Here is a 23,458-nt window from a genome sequence, read left to right on the forward strand (position 1 = left end):
TGTGCCCCCCATACTGTTTACAATCCCCTGTGCCCCCCATAGTGTTTACAATCCCCTGTGCCCCTTAGTGTTTGCAGTCCCCTGTGCCCCCTATAGTGTTTACAGTCCCCTGTGCCCCCTATAGTGTTTACAATCCCCTGTGCCCCCTATAGTGTTTACAATCCCCTGTGCCCCCTATAGTGTTTGCAATCCCCTGTGCCCCTTATAGTGTTTACAATCCCCGTGCCCCCTATAGTGTTTACAATCCCCTGTGCCCCCTATAGTGTTTACAGTCCCCTATGCCCCCTATAGTGTTTACAATCCCCTGTGCCCCCTATAGTGTTTGCAATCCCCTGTGCCCCCTATAGTGTTTGCAATCCCCTGTGCCCCCTATAGTGTTTACAATCCCCTGTGCCCCCTATAGTGTTTACAATCCCCTGTGCCCCCTATAGTGTTTACAATCCCCTGTGCCCCCTATAGTGTTTGCAATCCCCTGTGCCCCCTATAGTGTTTACAGTCCCCTGTGCCCCTTATAGTGTTTGCAGTCCCCTATGCCCCCTATAGTGTTTACAATCCCTTGTGCCCCCTATAGTGTTTACAATCCCCTGTGCCCCCTATAGTGTTTACAATCCCCTGTGCCCCCATAGTGTTTGCAATCCCCTGTGCCCCCCATAGTGTTTGCAGTCCCCTGTGCCCCCCATAGTGTTTGCAGTCCCCTGTGCCCCCCATAGTGTTTACAATCCCCTGTGCCCCCCATAGTGTTTACAATCCCCTGTGCCCCCCATAGTGTTTACAATCCCCTGTGCCCCCCATAGTGTTTACAATCCCCTGTGCCCCCTATAGTGTTTACAGTCCCCTGTGCCCCCTATAGTGTTTACAGTCCCCTGTGCCCCCTATAGTGTTTACAGTCCCCTGTGCCCCTTAGTGTTTGCAGTCCCCTGTGCCCCCTATAGTGTTTCCAGTCCCCTGTGCCCCCTATAGTGTTTACAATCCCCTGTGCCCCCTATAGTGTTTACAATCCCCTGTGCCCCCTATAGTGTTTACAATCCCGTGCCCCCTATAGTGTTTACAATCCCCTGTGCCCCCTATAGTGTTTACAATCCCCTGTGCCCCTTATAGTGTTTACAATCCCCTGTGCCCCCTATAGTGTTTACAATCCCCTGTGCCCCCTATAGTGTTTACAATCCCCTGTGCCCCCTATAGTGTTTGCAATCCCCTGTGCCCCCTATAGTGTTTACAGTCCCCTGTGCCCCTTATAGTGTTTGCAGTCCCCTGTGCCCCCTATAGTGTTTACAATCCCCTGTGCCCCCTATAGTGTTTACAATCCCCTGTGCCCCCTATAGTGTTTGCAGTCCCCTGTGCCCCCCATAGTGTTTGCAGTCCCCTGTGCCCCCCATACTGTTTACAATCCCCTGTGCCCCCCATAGTGTTTACAATCCCCTGTGCCTCTTAGTGTTTGCAGTCCCCTGTGCCCCCTATAGTGTTTACAGTCCCCTGTGCCCCTATAGTGTTTACAATCCCCTGTGCCCCCTATAGTGTTTACAATCCCCTGTGCCCCCTATAGTGTTTACAATCCCCTGTGCCCCCTATAGTGTTTACAATCCCGTGCCCCCTATAGTGTTTACAATCCCCTGTACCCCCTATAGTGCTTGCAATCCCCTGTGCCCCCTATAGTGTTTGCAGTCCCCTGTGCCCCCTATAGTGTTTGCAGTCCCCTGTGCCCCCTATAGTGTTTGCAATCCCCTGTGCCCCCTATAGTGTTTCCTGATGCTTGAAGCCACGCCTTTATGGTCTTTGACACGCCCATATATTATTTTTGTGTGCAGGTGGAGCCAGCATTCCTCTCCTCTCAGGCTCCCCTGTGGAATTCTTTCCCAGCTGTTGTTGATTTGGAATCGTGGTTTTTCTCTCTTCCAGCTTCAGTACGTTGTTGAGTTCGTAGTTCATCGATCCAGGTTGGGTTCTATATTTCTCTTATTTGTTGCTCACGTTCTGTATCCGCCTTTTCATGGTGTTCGCTGAACACTGGTTCTTGAATGGTTTGATGATTCTGAAGTTCTTGTTTGGTTCTTTAACTTGCGGTGTCCCCGGATGGTTACCCAGTTTAGAATAGACAAGTCCTTTTGATGGTTTTTTCAATTAAGGTTTGTGGGAACCTCAGGCTTTCCGACATGTGACTCCTGGCATGAGTTATACAGGTTCCACCTGCAGACACGTGCACGAGCGTCTGTTGGCTTAATAATTGTTAGGATTGCGCTGTGTGCTGTTCAGATGCGTTATCAAAGGAGTACTCCTGGGACAAAAGAGAGCAAACCACACGAGTTAAATCAATCTGGTTTATTCTCAGCCGTGCCCAACGCGCAGCTGCGTCGGGGCGTTTATATACACTCCTCGCAGGGAGTATCAGCAGTGGAAAATTACAGAATGTGCTTCACACACCGTCAAGGTCACACAAGAGTTATGCACAGTTTTCACAGGATGTTTCACACGAAAACATATACAAAATCAGGATATGAAACGGGAACAGAACATATGGAAGTGCAAAATGTACAGAGCAGCACGTATTATAGCTGGCCTAAAGTAAACCCTAAACTGCTACACTAAACGACAGTCACCCTTGGGCCGCGCATTTACAAGAGTAGGTTTAGGAGTATTCAGGATTATATTCTTACAATCCCCTCTTTAATACTCTGACGCAAGCCCAGAGTATTATTCACACCCCAGTCGTGGCCGACACAGGGACATAACCTGTGTGCGAGATCATCATATTATATATACGATCCATGCAACAACGGAAAAGAAACGGGCCACACAGGCACACCAGAAGGCCAATAAACACAACGGGAATGATCATAGAGATATAAGGAGCCAGACCTCCGAACAAAACGTGCAGCCACCCCCATCCCCAGGGCGAGCTAGCTTGCTCGTCCATATGTAAATCGTGAGCTACCTGTCGCATCTTTCCTAATTGTTTTGCAATCTCCCCGAAGCTTTCGTCGTCCTTATTAGGAACGAAGGTACAGCAAGAGTCGCCTATCATTGCACAAACACCGCCCTCTTTAGCGAGAAGTATGTCTAAAGCCATTCGATTCTGGGTTGTCATTAAGCGCAGCGCCGTTAGTTCGACGCGGATGCCTTCCATAGCGGCGTTAGTAGCATTAACAAAGGTAGCAAGACGATAGTGAGTTGCATCTAGTTGGTTCCATACCTGTGTTAGACCGTATTGTGGGACCAACGATTGCCAAAATTTATTCCATTTGCTTTCTAATTGATGTTCACGAGGCGGGAAAAAATCGTCGTCTACGGATCGCCGCCTTCGGCCCGTATTGAGAACCTCAGGGACGGGCACAACAGTAAATGCATGCTGGACCTGAACCAGGGCACACAGGCCGCGTTGAAGAGAGGGAAGGTAAGACCACAACTTACCCCGGTCGCAATCCCAATACCAATCTGGTAGCCAGATCGGGTGGTCAGAATTAAACATGGTACGTCCCGCCGTGTCCTGTTTCAGGTTAAAGGTATATTGACAACGGCAGCCAGGTAGACCTTTCTGCCAGGGGGAAGAAACATTTTTCCGGATACATACGGTTGGGTTCGAAAGACTACAGTGATTGAACGCCTCTCGGTCTACTTCCGTACCGTTACCTTCATATCGATGAAAGCATACTGAATAATTCATAGAGGTATCCCAGTGTATTGACAACCTTACCTCTGGGTCTGTATTGTCTGTCAGGAAAACCTTAGTTTGATTATACGAGGGCCACAGGCTGAGCCATGTCATTAACCTCAGAGTAGTTAGACGGGGCTATTCGGACCGGAAAGGGAGCGCTGCTGTCATGGGGGAACAAAGAACACACATAGCAGGGTTTACTCATATTCATTGATGTTTTTACAGTGAAGTTTACATATTTCCAAAACTCATTATCCCTTGGGTCCCGGTGTATTGCTTGTGCGGGTAACCCTGCCCCAAGCGTTGAGATCAGCATGATGATGAAGAAAGTCATACTGGTCACTGACTTTGTTCTCTAATGCTCACAGGGTGCAGACGGCGAAAAATGTCACAGGCTCCCGTGCATTTCAGACTCTTCAGCCCAGAACTTTGCAAGACTCACCAACCATCCCCTCTTTGTAGATCAGCCGAAACTGGATTGCTCCAGATGCTGGAAGGGGATCCCTGAAAAGGCCGTCAGCTATTGTCACAGCAACTTTCTGAAACACAAAAGTCTGTTAAGCATCAACAATATAGATTTCTATTACATTGGAGCCTTCTTTATTCTGCTGGCATGGATCCACTGTGGAAAAAGGTCCGTTAGCACAGCCGTGCGAGTTACAGCGAGTACATCGGTGGGCCCACTGTAGGGTGACTCCTCCATGGGAGCGTTTAGTTTAGCAAATCTCTTTACTAAAACTCTGTCCCCTACCTCAAAGGGGTGAGTGTGTGCCTCTGGAATGGGAGGCTTTTTGGAATTTACTCTCGCCCAATACTCATCCAGCACCCGCATGAGACCCACCGCGTACTCGCTGAGATGTACTTCAAGATCACCCGTTCCTATAACCTGCATGCCTCTACGCCAAGGGACAGGAAAGGGGCGTCCCATGACGAGCTCGTACGGAGATAAATTGTCGAGAGCGACCTGAGCAGTCATGCGCATATCAGCGAGGACCAACGGTAAAACTTGGACCCAATTTTTCGTGCCTGCGTCTTGCATAGCCTTACGCAACTTACCCTTAATTGTTCTATTCGCGCGCTCCACAATGCCAGAGGACTGTGGATGGTATGGGATATGAAAACGCCAATTGATCTTGAGGTCTTTACATAGCTCCTGCGTTACCTTAGAGGTGAACGGCGTTCCCTTATCAGAGTCAATTCCTACCGGAAGACCGTAACGTGGGATAATTTCCTGTGTAAGTTTGTTCACTGCTGTTCGGGCGTTCTCTTTGCTACACGGGAAAGCCTCAATCCACCGTGAAAATTTGTCAATCATGACCAAAAGGTATTTGAATGGGCCCTGCTTTGGCATGTGAGTGAAGTCGATCTGCCATTCTTGGAAAGGCGTGTCGGGTATGGGAAGGTGCTGATGTACCGCGCCTGGTTTAGATAGATTATTCTGGGCGCACGTTAAACACTTGTCCAGAATGTTGTGTGCGTCTGTGTGCAAATTATTGATGCAGAATGTTCTGTTCATATCCTCCACTACCCCTCTTCGGCCGCGATGAGTGGGACCATGGAACTCGCGGACGAGAAAGGAAGTACAGTGACGAGGTAAACAAAGACGGCCCTGTGCGTCAAGCAAAACGCCACTCTTCTCTGTCGCGCCCTGGGCATCCCAGAACTGCGTATCTGCCACAGAGGCCGAGGCCTGGATAGAAATGAGATCTATGTCAGGTAAGACAGCGCTAACCATGCGATCAGTAGAAACTAAAGCGCAGTTAAAGCCTGGAGGCAGGACACCGGATGCGGCTGCAGCTTTAGCGACTCGATCAGCGAATGAATTGCCCTTTACTTCAAATGAGTCCCCTCTTGTGTGCGCGCGTCTTAACAATGGCCAACGTGCACGGAAGGAGACAGGCGGTGATTAAATCAGTAACAAGTGAAGAATGAGAAATGGGCTTACCGTCGGCTGTCGTAAACCCCCGAGACGCCCAAATGCGGCCGAAGTCGTGCGCCACGCTGAAAGCGTAGCGTGAGTCGGTGTAAATAGTAACGTCTGTGTCTTGAGCCAAAATACACGCGCGAGTCAAAGCATAGAGCTCCGCAGCCTGAGCAGAAGAAAAAGGCAAAGAATGAGCTTCAACAATTTCATCAGGGAGGCGACAAACAGAGTAACCACACAGGAACACACCATCCGCAGGGCGGGAACAGGAACCATCTACAAAAAGAGAATCGCCTGTGGAAAGAGGGGTGGAGTGTAAGTCTGGGCGGATGCTAGTCTCAAAAACGATATTAGAAAGACAGTCATGTGAGTCAAACGCAACATCGTCATCCTGTGAGTTAAGAAGACGCTGAAGAGCGTGGGCGACAGAATCAAACGACGAGGAGGGCTTAACAGTGAGATGCTCTGTGGCCAAAAGAATAAACTCATAGCCAGAGCGACGCTGAGCAGACAAATGCTGAGTGCTAAGATTCCGCAGAATGTACACGACGTCATGTGAAGTGTGTAAAATGAGCGGATGCGACAAAACAAGTTTTTCAGTGTCCGTGACCATGAGAGCACACGCAGCAACAGCCCTAAGACAGCCAGGAAGCCCTTGTGCCACAGCGTCAAGAGTTTTAGACAGAAACGCGCAAGGTCGCATGCCCCCCCCCGTGCTCCTGAGCCAGCACCCCAGAGGCGGTCCCCTTCTGATTGCACACATACAGGTGAAACGGCAAACGATAGTTCGGCAGCCCGAGAGCAGGGGCGGAGCACAAAGCTTGCTTCAGAGCCTTGAAGGCCGTTAGCATGTCCTCAGTCCAGACCAGGGGCTGAGTCAAAGGATCTGAGTGACTTATAGCTGAACGCAAACACTTGTCATAGATTGAACAGTCAGGGATCCATTGACGACAGTAATTGATGAGGCCCAGAAATGCCATGAGAGCGTGCTTGGTTGCAGGCACCTGAGTGTCCATAATGACTTGAACGCGTTCCGGGCTAAGCCTCCTGGAACCCTGTGAGAGGTCATGTCCCAAGTAGCGAACAGTTGTGAGGCAAAACTGCAACTTCGTGCGGGAGACCTTGAAACCCTTCTGCGCCAGGAGTGTGAGGAGAGACAATGTGGCGGCAGCACAAGCGTCTTGATCCTCCGCCGTTACCAGGAGATCATCCGCGTACTGGAGCACCGTGGAGCCCCGGGGAAGACAGAGATCAGCCAGCACGTCCCGCAATACGGCAGTGAAGACCGCCGGTGAGTCAATGAAACCCTGTGGCAACCGCGTCCACGTGTATTGTCTTCCCCTGTGTGTGAAAGCAAACAGGGGCTGAGTCTCATGGCCCACAGGAACACTGTAAAAGGCAGAGCACAAATCAATCACAGAGAAATAAGCATGGTCACACGGAATAGAAGACATAAGAGAAGGAACGTCAGGGACCACTGGAGCCACGGGAACGATGAGTTCATTTATTTTACGTAGGTCTTGAGTGAAGCGCCATGTGCCATCCGGTTTTGGGACCGGGTTCACTGGGGTGTTATACGGGCTGACACAAGGAACCACGACACCTTGCTGCAAAAGAGATTTTAGAATATTGTCAATACCATTGAGCTTACTAGGAGACAGAGGGTATTGTTTAACATAAACAGGTGTAGAGTGTTTAATAACAGCTTCATACGGAGAGCAGCTCACAGAGCCCACATCGTCCTTATGATCCGCCCACAGAGTGTTGGGAAGAGCAGAGAGAACAGGGGAAGGAGCTTGGTTTTGGAATAGCCTTTAAAACAGGTCTCGGGGTGTAAACACCCTTTGATTTATCCCATACCTTCTTCATGTCAAACCATTTATCATACCCTGCGCGCATATAAGGGCGATCCCAATCCGGATCGCCTAAGCTTTCGTAAATCATACGGTGCGCTGAAGCAAGGAAGCCTGGATTAAACGTCCCATCACGGGGATACGATGGAATCTGAGGATTTGCCTCCGTCCACCCAGCCAAATTGTCCAGCCACGGCGTAACGTAATAGCCTAAACCGCACCTATTCATCCATTCCGCCGGGGTGTCTGTGACCTCAGGTTTAGGATACGAGCCCCCCATTGTACAGTAAAGCAAACGGATCTGAACAGAAACAAACAGCAGATATTTATCCAAATTTCTATAGCGCGCTCTTCCTGGACTCGAACCAGGGAAAACAAAGCCCTCCTTAGGGCGCTACGGAGCTACTGCCAACCAGGTAGTCAATCAAACATGTCTTACCTGATTGAGAGTATCACGTCGGGGTCACCAAATTGTTAGGATTGCGCTGTGTGCTGTTCAGATGCGTTATCAAAGGAGTACTCCTGGGACAAAAGAGAGCAAACCACACGAGTTAAATCAATCTGGTTTATTCTCAGCCGTGCCCAACGCGCAGCTGCGTCGGGGCGTTTATATACACTCCTCGCAGGGAGTATCAGCAGTGGAAAATTACAGAATGTGCTTCACACACCGTCAAGGTCACACAAGAGTTATGCACAGTTTTCACAGGATGTTTCACACGAAAACATATACAAAATCAGGATATGAAACGGGAACAGAACATATGGAAGTGCAAAATGTACAGAGCAGCACGTATTATAGCTGGCCTAAAGTAAACCCTAAACTGCTACACTAAACGACAGTCACCCTTGGGCCGCGCATTTACAAGAGTAGGTTTAGGAGTATTCAGGATTATATTCTTACAATAATAATAATAATAATAATAATATTATTATTATTATTATTAATAAATATTTCAGTGTACGTTTTTGTGTATCTGCCAGGTGCAGTCATCCTGAGTGTCTGATCTGTTTATTCATCTTCAGATTGAATGTCAAGTGAAGTTATTTTTTATTTTTTGAATAATTGCAGGTTCTCACTATGATGGTTCTGTTGTTTGAAGTGGGTGTGTAAGTGGGTGTGTGAGGGGGCGGAGGGAGGGAGGGAGGTGGTGTTCTGGTGGTTCAGTTGGTGTGCTGCTTGCACTGTGCGCACTCTCACGGCTGGTGTAACGGCAGCACTCCCCTCTTATTTCCTCTTGAAAGTTGTGCATTTCCTCTTTGTTGTGTATTAGTTCTTGTGTGTACAGAGCTCTCTCTCTCTCTCCATCAGGACATGGACTGCGCTCTGGACCAGATGGATGCTGCAGGATTTCTGCGCATTTGGCACCACTTCGATGCAGACGGTGAAAATAGTTTTTTTTTTTTTTAATTTGTTTTTTGTTTGGCGGGGTTTTTTTTTAATTGCATGAATGATTGATTAAAACAATCCGCGTTGAATTAATTTGAGGTGTGTGTGTGTTCCAGATAACGGCTATATCGAGGGGAAGGAGCTGGACGCGTTTTTTCGGCACCTTCTGATCAAGCTGGGTCCTGGGGTCGGTCCCAAAACACACTACTCTCATCCTGTCTGTTTATAATGAGGGTCGGGGGCAAAAGTTTATACCCCCTCCACTCCACCTAAAACTAAACCTGAAAACAGCAACCTTTTACAGATCTGCAAAAAGTAGCTCATCATGTCGTTTGAATATGAAGTAAGGGTGCACAAACTTTTGCACTCGGCTCCATCTAGGTCAAAAGAATGTTCATTATCTTACCTTCAGTCCTGCTTGAACTCTTGCTGATGATCTGATTTTGGGGAGCAGTGGTGGATTAAGGAAATGAGTTGAAACAGAGAATTGATGAATTCAGTGTGAGGTGGCTTTTTGTTTGTTTTTTTTCCCCAAAAAAAACGTTGGTTATTTTTCCTTCTTCAACATCACTGCATGAGTTCTCTGCATCAGATATGGAGTTGTCAGCTCAACGCGCTTCTTCACAGGAACTGACACATCTGATCTTCAGGAAACTGAGGTCAGACGTGTCATGTATCTCAGATTTGGTGGTTTGAGTAGATGCAGTGGCACAACCAAAAAAAAAAAAAGTGTCATAAATTAACTTGTTTTTGGTCAAGGAACTTGCCACCAAAAGTGCCTTGAACCGTTTCTAAACCATTTTATTCAGAACTAGCAGGACCTGTGGAGAAAGGAGTATGCAAATTAGAAATGCTGATTCAATGAATACTTGTCTAGTTTAGTTGCTTGCCATCTCGCATGCACACGCTCGCATGTGTCGACTTTCAGTTTGAGTCAAAAATACAGATGTATGTGACCAGCATCCAAACATGTCACAATCGAATGTTAGGTTACCATGACAACTATGATTTGTTCAATGCTGCAGTCAACTCTGTTAGCTAGCTGGTGATGTTAGCATGCAGGGTCTGCGACAAATTCACAGCTACTCGAGTGAGTCACTGTTTGGTTTCTGACGCAAGTTAGTGTTTTAGTACTCTAATGCATAGCCCCGCCCACTGATGTACTGAAAGTATTTTATCATAAATGAAAAATGTTAATCTCGCAAAATGTTAACAAATTTGATGTAAACGCACTCCAATAAAATGAGACACCTGGTTTGACTCCATAGTGAATGAGCATGGATTCCAGGGAGTCCAGAAATTGTGGTACTAACTGAAGTTTGGTGTTTTGTGCGCACGCAACCAGTCAGCGAGTGTTTATGGTAACCGCCTTGTCTTTTTTTCCACTTCCCTAGGATAAGATAACGGAGGAGAAAGTGCAGCAGCTGAAGGCCAGGTTCATGTCTGTCTACGACGTCACTGCTGACGGTCGCCTGCAGATCCAGGAAGTGAGACTCGCTTCCTTTAACCCACACTCCTTTATACGTCATTAACCTGGAGCAAAACTCGACTGCTTGATGAGCTTGAAAAATGTTCTGTCGCAAATTTAACATTGATTAATTTAGCCCTTGAGTTGCCCTCTGACTTGGACACAAACATGTTCTGGTGTTTGCATTCGCCTCATTGTCCTGCCTCTAATGTTTTTACAGTCGGAGTGTTAGTCCAGGAAACTTTTGTTTGCGTTTTTATGCTAGGTGGTCTTATGCTTGTCCACAAATTAGTAATTTGCACAATCATTTGTATTTTTAGTGAGCGTCCTAATCCAGAAATTAGGGTAATTTGCAAACTTCTAAGTGTTTTTACAGGAGATGTGCTACTCGAGGAATTACAGTAGTTTGCACTTTTGTGAGTGGGGTGTTTGTGGGTTTAAAAAAAAAACGGTGAACATGCTTGTCCAGAAAGTGTTCTTTTCCTTCATTTATTTGTAGTTTTTATGGTAGTTTGCAAATTTTTGGTCCTGTTTTTGTGGCTGGTCTGCTAGTTCAAAAATTACGGTAGCTTGCATATCTTGGTAGCGTTATTGTGGTAGGATTTTTTTTTTTTATAAATATGTATATATGTTTACTTTATTGCAATTCACAGAACAGGAATTTGCTTCCATAGTGTGGAAAGTGACTTGCGAGGTGTGTAAAAGACTGCAACATGGATTCGTGGTTGGCTTAAAAGCCTCTTTACAGAAATCCTACATAATGCATGAGTGGTATTTGTTCCTCAATGTGATTGCTTCCTAATCACCAGTGTAATTATCCTGGAACCAAGTGCACCCACCATTAGAGCTCTTGAACCCGATACGCTGAAAAGATCAAGGAGAAATAACTTGCATCGTCATGTTCCAGAGAATCCAGATGGTTCTTTCTGAAGAATCCAAAGTGAAGGCTGCAGCAAGGACACGTTTTGTGTTCCTGACGTAATGTAGACTTGATCACCATCCAAGTAATTCCTGTAATGGAGAAGAGACAAAGGTTGACTGAGTTCTGGTGCCATCGTACCTGTGATCTGCAAGAATCCAGTCTCATTGTGTTTGACTTGAAAGTGGATGTAATCTCATAGGAATCTGATTTGAAGAGGTCGAGTCTGGTTGTTCCTGAAGAATCGTAGTTGCAGTTGCCAAGCAATATGAAAGAAAAGGACATGTTGGTTTGACTTTTTTTTTTTTTTTTTTTCGCCACAGGAAAGGCATGAGTCATCATGTAGGATGGTGGTCTCAAGAAGAAAAAATATTAATCAGAGGCTGTTATTGTTAGTGAGCAGGTACCAAAATAACATTTGGCATTGACCCTTCGTTTAGTTTGAACCAGGCTTGATGCTAATGATTTACAGACTTTGTTTTGCAGTATCCTATCTTTGTTTCTTCTGCGCATTATCCTGCGAGACGTACAGAACCATCCGTCTGTTCAGCGTTAAGCACTCTGTTTTAATCTAATTTTAAACCATGGCCAGAAAAACAAAAGGTCATTACAGGAAATGCCATTACCCCGGGGCAGGATCAGGAACAGATTTCCATCTTCAGCTGGAAGTTGAAATCTCCAGATTTCTAACCTTTATCTTGTCTTCTGTGTGTTCTAGCTTGCCAATATGATCCTACCAGAAGAAGAGAACTTCCTGTTGCTATTCCGTCGTGAAGCTCCTCTGGACAACAGTGTGGAGTTTATGAAGGTCCCCCATCATCATCATGCTTTATATTATTTTTAAAAGTAGACCTCCTTGATAAATAGGGTTCTTTTTTGTCTCTTGATAGATCTGGAGGAAGTATGATGCAGACAGCAGTGGTTATATATCTGCAGCAGAACTGAGGGTAGGAAAGTGATTTGTTCATCCAACACTAACCTCATGTTTCCACTGGCCTTTATTCATCTGATGGGGGACTTTATCTAAAGTGCTGTTCAGCTGAGGCACAATCCAAACCAAGCAGGCACTGTTTCAAAAAAGGGTTCTCTGGTCTCCTTTTTCAACCAACAGGGAATGGGTTCTTGAATCGGTTCTGTTCAGGAATCTTTGAACCTTGGTAATCAAGGATGTGTTATGAAAGAAGGGCATGGGACCATTTCACAATGGGAGTAAACAGTAGAGCAAGATAGCAGTGTGCATTGATTACCTGCGAGTTTTTCTGTTTTTGCAGATATTTTTCAGTCCCTTTTTTCTCTTTCTTGCGTCCTTTTCCATTGCGTTCTCCATCGCTGCACTCTACTTCCTCTCCAAACTAATAACACGCCCACCGATGTCATGGTTCATGCTGGAAAAACCAGCTCTATTTTGGTTCCAACTGAGAACCAACTTTTCAGGTTCCAAATGACTATTTTTGGTCAAAATACTCTGAATGGTTCAATATTTGGTGCGCGAATCAAAACGGAACCCGTTCCCTGTTGGTCAAAAAGGCGTACAAGTTCTAAAGGGCTTTCAAAAGAGCATCCACTTTGAATGGTTCATGATGGGAAAATCTTCAACCTGAAGAGGCCCTTTGGGGTGTGACACGCGAGCCGTTATTTAAGTATCTGGTTAGCAGTTCAAGGTTTATGGTTTTGTATCGACTCCAATGATGCTACTACCACCACCACCACCATGTTTCACAGATGTTTTGGCTCTGGACTATAATCATTCATTTTTCTCAACTCCTTTGCAACACTTGTTTAAATACGGGGTGATCTGGGTCTCTCATGTCCTTAAGACCTTGTTCCAGATCTCTCCAGGAATACTATACACTTTGTTTAACCAGACTGCAGCCTGGCCTTTCTGATGTTGAATGCGAACAATGGTTTGGAAGTCACACTGGCATTTTGTTCCATTTATGGCGGTCTCTGAGACATCCTTGATCTGTTAATTTTTTTCTATTCCTAAACACATTGTTTGGGCAACCTCTGCCATAAGGTTTGTCTTCCATAGGTTTCCTCAAGGTTTCTTTGGCTAAGTAAAGGTTCGAGTGTTCTAAAGAGCTTCCATTAGGGTTTTTTTTTTTGTAATGGGGGAGGAATCCTCAACCTGACAAAGCCTTTGATGGTGACTCGTAGAACATGATAGTTTTATGGAAAAAATAACCTGCTGAGCAGTTGAGGGTTTACTTAATTTTGAATCAAGCCCAAGCCACAATGCTACCTCCACCATGTTTTACAAATGACATGGTTGGCTCTGGACCATAATCCTCTGTTTTTCTCAGCAACATGACAATAAAGGTTCTAGCGCTTCTGTTTGGAACCATTCCAAACAGGGAGACCCTCAACCTGAAGAAACCCTTTAGGGTACTATGTGGAACCATAAATCAGAAAGTCCGATGCAGGTCGAAACGCTTTCGGCGTTTTCTCCACTCCGTTTGTCCTTCGAGTGTTAACGTTTAGTCCGCTCCATCGCAGGTCAGGTTCTGATTTATGCCTTGCAATCTTTTTCTTCGTTTCCAAACAACGTTGAGTCACAATTTGGTACCTTTCCAGGATCTTGCACAACAGTGCTCACAAAATTGTGTGCCAAGTCATGTCAAGCTTGTTTAGTGCCATTTAAGAGCGAGTCATGTCTCAGGTTTTCCAGTTTAACAGTACTAGAGTATATCCAAACTAGTTGTTCTATTTCTTCGCTGAATGTGATGGACACGTATATTGGGTGACATTTCAACAATAAGGCCATCAACAGTAGTTCAATGCAGCCAACATTATGGTCCATGCAGGACTTGTCTGTACGCAGTGAGAAACGGGTATGATTGGAGTCCATTTCTGTCCCTCAAGGTCCAATCTGCACTAATGTACCCCAAGGGCTCATGACTGGACTTCAAGGTAACTGTGTACCTTTTTCGGGCCAGAAAGATACACATGTTCCCAAGTTTTCAAATAAGTACCTCGGAGGATACGACCCCGGTGACAAGCTGGTGTATCCCGAAAGAAACAATAACATACTTTATTTTTTGAGTGTAATTTGGTTTATTAAAGATGTGTAACAGTAATTATTCCTTTTGCAGAACTTTCTGAAGGATCTTTTTCAACAGCACAAAAAGGAAGTGTCCCCCGACAAGCTGGATGAATACACGGATACCATGGTAAATAAAATCCCCCCCCCCCCCCCCCACTGATCAATAACCTTGAAGAAATCAAGCCCTTAAAACTAATTGGTGTGTAAGATTAGCATTGGAGAGATTCTGTTCTGTCTTGCTTTATCAGTGGGTAATCAAGGCCTGGTTCTGGTTTTTCTCTGGCTTGTATTTAAAGGAAGATAAATCCAATAATGAATGTTGGGCTTTTAAACACATTCTCAATGCGACTGCCTGCAGTGCTGCAACTGTGCAACTCCCAAAGGCACTGAAGCTGTTCAAGTAGAATGGGGTTTTTCTTTTTTTTTCCTCCGAGAACCTTTCCTGTTGATTGACATTTATGTCTATCGATTGTAATGTAATAACAATTTGCACTGACATTTATTGTTCAGACGTGTGTGTGTGTGTGTGTGTGTGTGTTGGCTAAGAACTTTTAGAAAGTCGTGAGTTCCAGTTTCACATCCTGGGGCTTTTTGTACTGTAATTAATTTCAGGAGACTTGGGTGAAAGGCCAGCCACTAATTTCAGTCATTTATCCATCAGTGACTGTTCTCACCCAATGGGAACTGATCCATGTGAAAAGAACGAAGAGGAACGATGTGAACAGTGCCTTCAGTTAAAGAGCTAAATGTTTGCTATAATTTAAGGAGATTGAAACCTATATTGGAATCTCGGCCCTTTTCATATCTTGCTTTGGGTGACTAAATGAACATGGCTTTGAATTTTTTTTTTTTTTTTTTTTTAAATAAATGGTCATGGTTAGTGCGTCATTGTAATTAATGACTTTTTTTGATGTTTTGAAAGCATCACATGATGACTTGTCAGAACTATATAATCCGACCATGTTTTAGTCTCTGCTTGATTTCAGGCCTTTGTGGATTTTTGTTTTTTGGTCCTGCCTCAAAGGTCCAAAATTTGGAACCAAATACTCGTGCTTTGGGGTATTGTCCTGTGCTGCAAGCTGAAACACCATCCAGGTCCATGATATTCAACGCTTTAACATCAGTGGATCCACTGTGTCCTATTTGACCTGGATCTGGGACAGATTCACAAACAGGGCTGGTACTGTCAACTCTGTTGGTTGTATGCATATACAACACTTTTTAGTTTGTTTCGAAATTATCCTGCTGCTGCAGTCACAGGAATGTCCGGAGCAATTACTAAAGAGATCCAGGTCCACTGGTATGTCCAAGCCATGGTGGTACCACCACCACTGTGTTTCACAGACAGTGTGGCATTTCTGAGCTACCAGTGGTTTAAAAGTCACTGTGGTGTTGTCCTCTGTTTATGCCAGTTTGTGACCCATCCGTGCTGAGGTCCCTGATCTGTTTAAACTCTGTCATGTTTGGACACAATATGCTGCGATCTTCCATAGTCCCTTTCTATTACTAAGCAACATTGTCCTCTAGAAGCGGTTCTCCCAGACAAAAATAAAGCATCATCCATTCTGAAATTTTTTTTTTCCTCACTAGCGTGCATTATTCATGTTCAACATTAGGCTGCGAAACATCACCCAGTTTCGTGACTTTTCAAAATGTGCTTTGTCTGATTGCAAGATCCTGTAGATCAGTTAACGCTCCAATTTCTTAAACCAGCATTCTACAGACAGCATGGGCATTTTTTAAATATCTGAAACTTAGACTTTAGTGACTGACCTTCGGAAACACCAACATTTGTGACCCCAACTACAGTACCTTCCAATGCCTCTGCTGATCTCCCCAAACTTTGTTGGGTCCCCCCCAGATTTTTCAACCTCAGTGGGGTGTTTTTCAACGAAGGCAACAAATGGCACATCTCGAGTCCGATCTAGAATGTTTTGTCTCTTGCAGAAGAATCCTGACAACTGAAAAGCTCGAGTCCAAATACGTTTGGTCCAACTGAAATTGAGTCACAATGTAGAAATTGGGTTGTGGTTCCTTTTGAGTTCTTCGAATATACATCTTCACTGGGAGACCCAAAGATTACAAGTGAGGCATTCAGTTTCCTTTCTCAAGGATCCAGCTATGATGACCACCTTGCCTTTGAATGTCTTTGAACTGGAGCTAACATTCTGGACTTGATCCTTGTACTCATTGTGTCCTGTCAAAGACAATGGACTTGATCTAAATGCACTGAGAAACACAAACTCTAGCCACCCTGATGTCCTGTCAACAATCTCTGTGATGGTATGCATGTTCCAGGGCTTCTGTCTCAGCCCCTGCTTTCCCAGGCTGCACCATTAAACCACCAGCACTGGACTTTATTGCTGTATCGAATGGATGTTCCAAATGGGGGAGGTGTGTGTGTGTTGCTGTTGAGCCTGTTTATGGGGAGAGAATTCAATCAGGGAGTAGATTGAACAGTAGCAGACACCACCTGAGTACTCGCCATGTCTCTGCTCGGCAGGAAGGGTAAATGTATTCCAGTCTTGTGAGAGCTGGATGATGGGAAGCTGATGGAACAGGAAGTAGGGTCAAATGCCGAGTCCACCGTCTTGTTCCTACTATATTGTCCATCATTTTCAGACAGATCTTGAAATTAGATTCAGACTTGTGGACTATATTGTGTTAACATGTTGATTGTTTTGCTTGGCAGATGAATGTATTTGACAAGAACAAAGATGGCCGCTTGGATCTGACTGATTTAGCGAGGTAAGACTGGGAGTTAATGTTTTCTGGTCAGCTTGATGAGGCCAGTGAGTGGCGTGTTGTAAATTGTTGAAGCAATGACTGCAAGCAAGGAACCACAGAAGACAGTGAAGCACTCGGTGACAAACAGTTGCACCACATCTAATCTATTCCAAATCCAAGACTGTCTGAATCAGGACAAGTCTTCCTTTGTGCTGCTGTTTTAAAAACATTTACCATACTTGGTTCATCAAAGAAATTTCTTCACTGATGAGACAAATTATGATTTGTGCTTGATTGATTATTCGACCCAAAATCTGGATGAAATGTACCTTGAGCGTGACTGATTGCTCATATCAATACAATTCTGAGCTTTTTTTTTTTTTAAACGATGCAGGTTTTTTGTATCGTGGCGTCCGATCAATATTAAGAAAAGTAATGACGGAGGCCAAACCTTCTTGACAAAGCTTGACACAAAGTGGCCGCACCTTCTTGACTGCGATTGATTGATTCGCTTAGGCCACACCTCTTTTTTTCCTCTGATCCATATGCACGGAGGTCATGTCTTAAATAGGACCAGCAAACTCGAGGTCAGGGACCTTATATCTGATGCTGAAACTGACGGGCACAGAGGCCATATCTTCTTAACAAAGTTCATGTAGAGAAGCCACACATCTTGTACTCTGATTGATTAATAGGTACGTAGGTCAAGTCTTTTAATGGGACCGGCAGACTCGAGGTCTGGGACTTAACATCTGACACTGAAACTGACTGGTACAGAGGCCACACCTCCTTTATCGAAACTCTGTCCCACTGAAGGAGGTGTGGTGTTTGTACCTGGCAATTGCGGTGAAGGTGTGGCTTAGATGCATTAATCACACTGTTGATGTTCGATGGTGTTCACTTGGTCATCGTTGTTCCTCCTCCAGAATCCTGGCTCTCCAGGAGAACTTCCTCTTGCAGTTCAATATCGACGTAAGTATGAATGAGTTCGGCATTTTTTTTGTGTCAACCTCTGACAGGGTTTCTGATTTGATGGAAGCGCTTATCCCTTCTGTTTCTTTTCTTCCTCCTCAGGCGACCTCTCGGGAGGAAAGAAAACAGGACTTTGAAAAGATCTTCGCTCATTATGATGTTGTAAGTTCCACAGGCATGTGCTGGGTGTATAATTGGGCTGTGATGTTGCAGTACTTTTATCAGTATACGGATGTGATCCAAAGAAAGAACAAATATTTTACCAAATTGTGGTTGATGTGATGGTTGACAATCATTCATCCGACATTCACACTAAATGTGGTACGAGCCTCAGAACTCACTCTGGTGGCTTTGCAACTATTAGGTCCTTCGGAATGCTTCACCTTGCAAATTTTGTTTCAAAGGGCTGCAGAACACTCGCTTCGACTGCTCTCATACCTTCGTAAATTTATTTATTTTTTTAAATGATTCAATAATTTACATAAGTAAAATAATTTTCGGCTGGCCATGGGTTAGAGAAGCGGCTTTGGGACCAAAAGGTTGCTGGTTTGATTCCCTAGACCAGCAGGAATGGCTGAAATGCCTTTGAGCAAGGCACCTCTCCCCCAACTGCTCCCCAGGCTGCTCTGGGTGTGTTGTACGTCGCTCTGGGTAAGAGCATCTGCTAAATGCCATTAATGTAATTTTAAAAATTGAACAATACCATGAGGGAGCTCAGGTAGATGCTTTACTTGGGGTGGGGTGTCTTTTGTTGCAAAAAAAATAGTGACTGCTTTCATTTGAACATATCCAACACACTCCATCTCTTTTTATACCTTGTGTTCAACAGCGTCACTCAAGTCACATGAAAATACGGTCAATAGCTAACATACTTTTCATGCTCTGGCACTAATTAGCATGCAATTCCTTCCCTCCGAGTTTCACAAAATATATGATGCACGTCACAAACTCACCTGAAACACCCACAGTTTCCAACTTCTTAGTCCATGCTTGGTTTTCATTTTTATTTGCGCCCCGTATGCAAACAGGACATGTCATAACACGGAAACCCGTCACCATGATCGGTTTCCCCTTCATGGTCGAGTACAGTTTGAACAGCACCACAATTTCCTAAAAAGCAATCTTGTATTCTTTAGAGTGGAGCACTTCTAATTTCTGATTGGTTGCTGCTGAACTATGACTCATTACCATGAATTTGCCTGAACTTCAAACTTTAATCTGATGCCCCACCGCACAAGATGGTCTCGTCATCGAGAGATGCTGGTTCACACACAAAAGAATGACTTCTGGTTATTATACCCTACTCTGAAGGATACTGGTTAACCTCCGTCTGTCCGAAACGCCCTTTTTCTCAGCAACTGCAAATCATAGCCGCTTGGGGTGTGAATATCGTTTTCAGGTCTGTCCCACATCGACTTCCTGTCTTCCAGACCACATGCATTTACGAAACCTACAGGGTGGATTTACAAAACTTATCACGCTTTTCTCAGCAACTACAAACTCGACTGCTCTTGTACTTGTTTCCAGGGTTATTTGTTGAAGTCAACATTCACAAGTGTCCTCTTCCTTTGATTGATTGCATTCCGATATATAAGCGAGAGCGGGAGGGATAAGTGAGCAGCAGCTCACAGTTGATCTTGTTTTGGCACATTTTTATTGTTTGGTGTGAATGACCAAGGACTCAAACTGGTGCTCGAATGAAGTCAAATGAATAATAATTGTAAAGTAAGCATCCCACTGCAAAGAAAGTCCTGGTTTACCGTATTAATTTCAAGAGGAGGAATAAAAGAGAATCTGGTGAGGGAAAGGGCATTTATAGCTGCTATAATGTAAGTAAGAACAGGAAGTCACCTGTATCAGCAGATCTAACATTAAATTTCAGCAGTGTAGAATAACTTTATTTTTTTTTCTCTCAATGTAATCATTTTCAAATTCTGTCTGGAAGAGTAGTCATCATGACTCCACCCAGAAGTTGATTATTTTCTGATAACATCATGATTTATTCCTTCACTGTTTCTGTAACCGTGACGTTTTAGTCGCTGTAAATGGCTGCTTGTTGTTACAGAGTAAGACGGGCGCTCTGGAGGGACCAGAGGTGGATGGATTTGTCAAAGACATGATGGAGCTGGTCAGGGTGAGTGGGTTAATCATTACACCGGTGTGTGTGAATATGGAACAGTGGAACAGATGTCCCAGAGGCACAATTAACATTTCGTTCATTTTTGTGTTTGCCTTTATTCAGCGGAAGCTTTAATCCTGTTAAACTGAGCAAAAGGATTTAATCTCGCAACCATGTTGTTTGACCAAATAGTCAGTTCATCAAGGATATAATAAAATTCAGCATGATCATTCTTCCTCAGAGAAACCCACAATAAGAGCACTTGAGCTAGAATTGTTCCCAGATCTTCTCCAAACATTCTGAGAAACTACCAGAAGCTCCTCAGTGCTGCTCAGAGCTCCAATCGAAGACTGCTGTAAAAGGTGTATGAGGAAGGATTGTCCAAATTTAGCAAGACACAGTCTCTAATGGTGAAGTTGAAATCGTGTTTGAATTATTGTTTTGTACTCCTTGATTAAATTCCCACCCATCTACACAAAGCTCCGCCCCAGCGCTAAAGCTGGCCGACTTGGAAAAACTGAGTCATGACGCTAACGATGCATGGTTCTGCTCTGATTCTGATTTACGAGGAGGATGATGAAGAATAACTCCAGTCCTGTTCTCTGAGCTGCTTGAAAGTCAAGTTATAACACAAAGGTGCAAAATTTGACTTGGGAAGATGGACAAGAGTTCCATGGCTGCATTGTGAGCGTGTGCTGATTTGAGACTGAGATGGGGCGGAGTGATTGTGTTGGGGGTGTGTCTATAAAATGATTGACTCAACACAACCAAGCATTCCGGACAGGTTTACTCAACTCGGGTTAATAAGAAATAAAAGCAAATCGACTGTCGCACCTTTTTAAATTAAACAATTGACAGGGAAAATTGTTCAAAATTAGTCTAAAAAAAAAGTCATAACTCGAAGCTTTAACAGTGCATGCTTGTGCTCATGACTGGTAAAAAATAATGGCAAAATAAAACCACTGCGTATGTTTTTGTTACTGATCCCATCATACACTCACTGGCCACTTTAATAGGAACTTGTTGATTCGAGGATCCCTGTTCTTGGCTGCAGGAGTGGAACCCAGTGTGGTGTTCTGCTGTTGCATGCTGAGATGCTTTTCTGCTCACCACAATTGTAAAGAGTGATTATATGAGTTACTATATCCTTCCTGGCAAAAAAAAAGCTTGAACCAATCTGTCCATTTCCCCCTGACCTTCTCATCAACAAGGCGTTTGTTTCCACCCACAGAACTGTCGCTCACTCGCTCAGTGTTTTTTGTTTTTGGCACCGTTCTGTGTAAACTCTGGAGACTGGTGTGTGAGAACCCCAGGAGATCAGCAGTTTCTGAAATACTCAAACCAGCACCCATGCCCCAGTGAAAGGTCACGCTTTGAGATCACAATTTTTCCCGTTCTGATGTTTGAACATGAACTGAAGCTCTTGATTTGTATCTGTGTGATTTTGATGCATCGTGCTGCTGTCGAGGGATCGGCTGGTTAGAGACCTGCAGAAAACAGCAGGTGGATGTAGGGGTGTACCTAATAAAGTGGCTAGTGAGTGGCCGCTGTATGTGATGGATTTAATGTAAAAGCGGAATATATTTTTGCTTGTGTGACTGTAGGAGATGGAGAGTTAAAAAGTTTCTATTGAAAAGTATTTGTTCAGCAGTCTCTTGTGCCTTAATCAGTTTTCGAAGTTGCGTGACCTTGAAAACGTTCTGCGAAATTCCACCGTTTTGTTGAAGCTGATATATATTTTTCCTTTATTTTTTTCTGAAATGGTGGCATTAATACTGGAGTTAACTGCCCTTCTCTTTCTCTCAGCCGAGTCTCTCGGGCCCGGAGCTGGACCAGTTCAGAGTCGTGCTGCTGCGCCACTGTGACGTTAATCAAGATGGAAAGATCCAGAAGAACGAACTGGCTCTGTGTTTAGGGGTCAAACCTAAACTTTAGTCCATGTTTGGTGTTTATTTCATGGTGTGACACTAGGAGTGGTTTTTGGGTTTTTTTGCAAATGTACCATTATATAATCTTTCAGTACTGTTACAGACGCGTGCTAATAATTTCCTTTGTTAGATCTTTTCACCGGGTCGCTGCTGTTGTGGTTTGTTGAAAGATGAGTCAGGAGGCATTTTCCAGCAAATGCTTTTATATCCATGAGATAATAACCATATCACTCATCGTTATTGTGTGTGTGTGTGTGAGAGCACAAACAGCTGTAAGCCAGAGCAGCACCATGTTTGTTTTGCTAGTTCCAGCGTTCAGTGACCTGTGCTTTCATCATTAAGACTTGTCAAAGGTTTTAAAAGCTGAACAAGCTAATACACACAACCATGCTAACCCCCCAGTTGTCATTTAGCAGCAGTATTTAATGTTAGCTAGCCAAGTTTGCTAACTACTGCTATAAAGCTATCAAAAAAAGAAGTGATTCACTGCCTCATGGTTTCTGTCAGGATTTAACAATTCATTACTCACTCAGTTAGCGAGGATCATGTTAATGTTGGCGCTTGTTGTATTTTTTTGCCTTGTTGCAGCAGCGCCATCCACAGTTTGAATTTAAACTCTTGAGTTGGATCTCATGACGTCGTCTTATCGGAGTACGTGGTGGCAGCAGCGACACGTTTTGCTGAGTCATGGTGTTTTTAAATTGTGCTAGCAGTGTTTAATGTGATTTAATTTGACTCTTTAAAACAAAAGCAAATCCCATGGTTCTGTTCATGGTCCAGATGGAAGGGTTCGGTGAAGGTGTAATTATCAGCACGTGTCTGTCTTGTCGCGTGGAAGTACACTGCGGTGTGTTATTAGCCGTTAGCAGTTGCATGTGCTGTGGTGTTTTTTTTGCTCAAACGTGTTCAGAATTTTGCACTTTGATGCTCGACACTTGGTTGTTTCTTGTGATGTGATCTTGACTGATGAATAAAGGTTAAAGCTACGTACAAAAAAACTCTTGAGGGTGTTTTTTTTTTTGGAAACAAATGCTAAATTACAGCTCACTTTTTCCCTTTCCTTCTTCCTGATGTCTACAAGCTATCTGAAGTTGAACATTTCGCTTTTTGGTCCATGCTGAAAAGAAAAAAGGTTTTTTTAAAGGTTCTGGAGATAAAGGGGTTTATTCCTGAGTGAAGATTCCCTGTTCTGTCTCTGGAAGAGTTTTGTCTCTTTCAAGCTCCCCCCCCAAAATGACCCAGAGGAAAGTAAAATGAGGTCAAGTCCATGAAGAACTGGAAACCAGGAGAGATTTTCCTGAATGATGTTTGTTTCAGGAGGGAAAAATGACTTAATATGTTGTAAAATATCTGGAGTCCTGAAATGACAAGAGGAAGAAGAAAAGTCTGAGGGAAGAGATGAAGAGGAAGAACATGAAGGACAGTGTGTTGAGTTTGATGAGGAAACGAGCTGGACGGTTTTCCTGAGC

The 23,458-nt window shown here is 44.3% G+C and overlaps 1 protein-coding gene across 2 annotated transcripts; it reads left to right on the forward strand.

Annotated features, from left to right (window-relative positions):
• The first annotated feature begins 1,847 nt into the window (after window positions 1–1,847).
• LOC132886384 (secretagogin-like) lies at window positions 1,848–22,987 on the forward strand. Of its 2 annotated transcripts, XM_060920972.1 has the most exons (12): window positions 1,848–1,934; window positions 8,736–8,808; window positions 8,930–9,000; window positions 10,208–10,300; window positions 11,919–12,008; window positions 12,091–12,147; window positions 14,293–14,370; window positions 16,936–16,991; window positions 17,897–17,942; window positions 18,045–18,104; window positions 20,008–20,076; window positions 21,868–22,987. In XM_060920972.1, exons 2-12 carry the CDS (start codon window positions 8,739–8,741, stop codon window positions 21,994–21,996), a joined length of 819 nt encoding a protein of 272 aa, XP_060776955.1. In that variant the 5' UTR covers window positions 1,848–1,934; window positions 8,736–8,738; the 3' UTR covers window positions 21,997–22,987. The 2 variants fall into 2 exon arrangements, with proteins under 2 accessions (XP_060776955.1, XP_060776954.1); XM_060920971.1 differs by lacking the exon at window positions 1,848–1,934 and having other exon boundaries at window positions 8,606–8,808.
• The last annotated feature ends 471 nt before the right edge of the window (window positions 22,988–23,458 follow it).

Source organism: Neoarius graeffei, chromosome 5 (genome assembly GCF_027579695.1).
Source record: "Neoarius graeffei isolate fNeoGra1 chromosome 5, fNeoGra1.pri, whole genome shotgun sequence".
Lineage (NCBI taxonomy): Eukaryota > Metazoa > Chordata > Actinopteri > Siluriformes > Ariidae > Neoarius > Neoarius graeffei.

Coding starts and splice junctions, on each gene's coding strand:
- LOC132886384 (XM_060920972.1), top strand. CDS start 8,739: ATGGACTGCGCTCTGGACCAGATGGATGCTGCAGGATTTCTGCGCATT. Junction 12,148..14,292: donor TATCTGCAGCAGAACTGAGG/GTAGGAAAGTGA, acceptor TTCCTTTTGCAG/AACTTTCTGAAGGATCTTTT. Junction 20,077..21,867: donor ACATGATGGAGCTGGTCAGG/GTGAGTGGGTTA, acceptor TCTTTCTCTCAG/CCGAGTCTCTCGGGCCCGGA.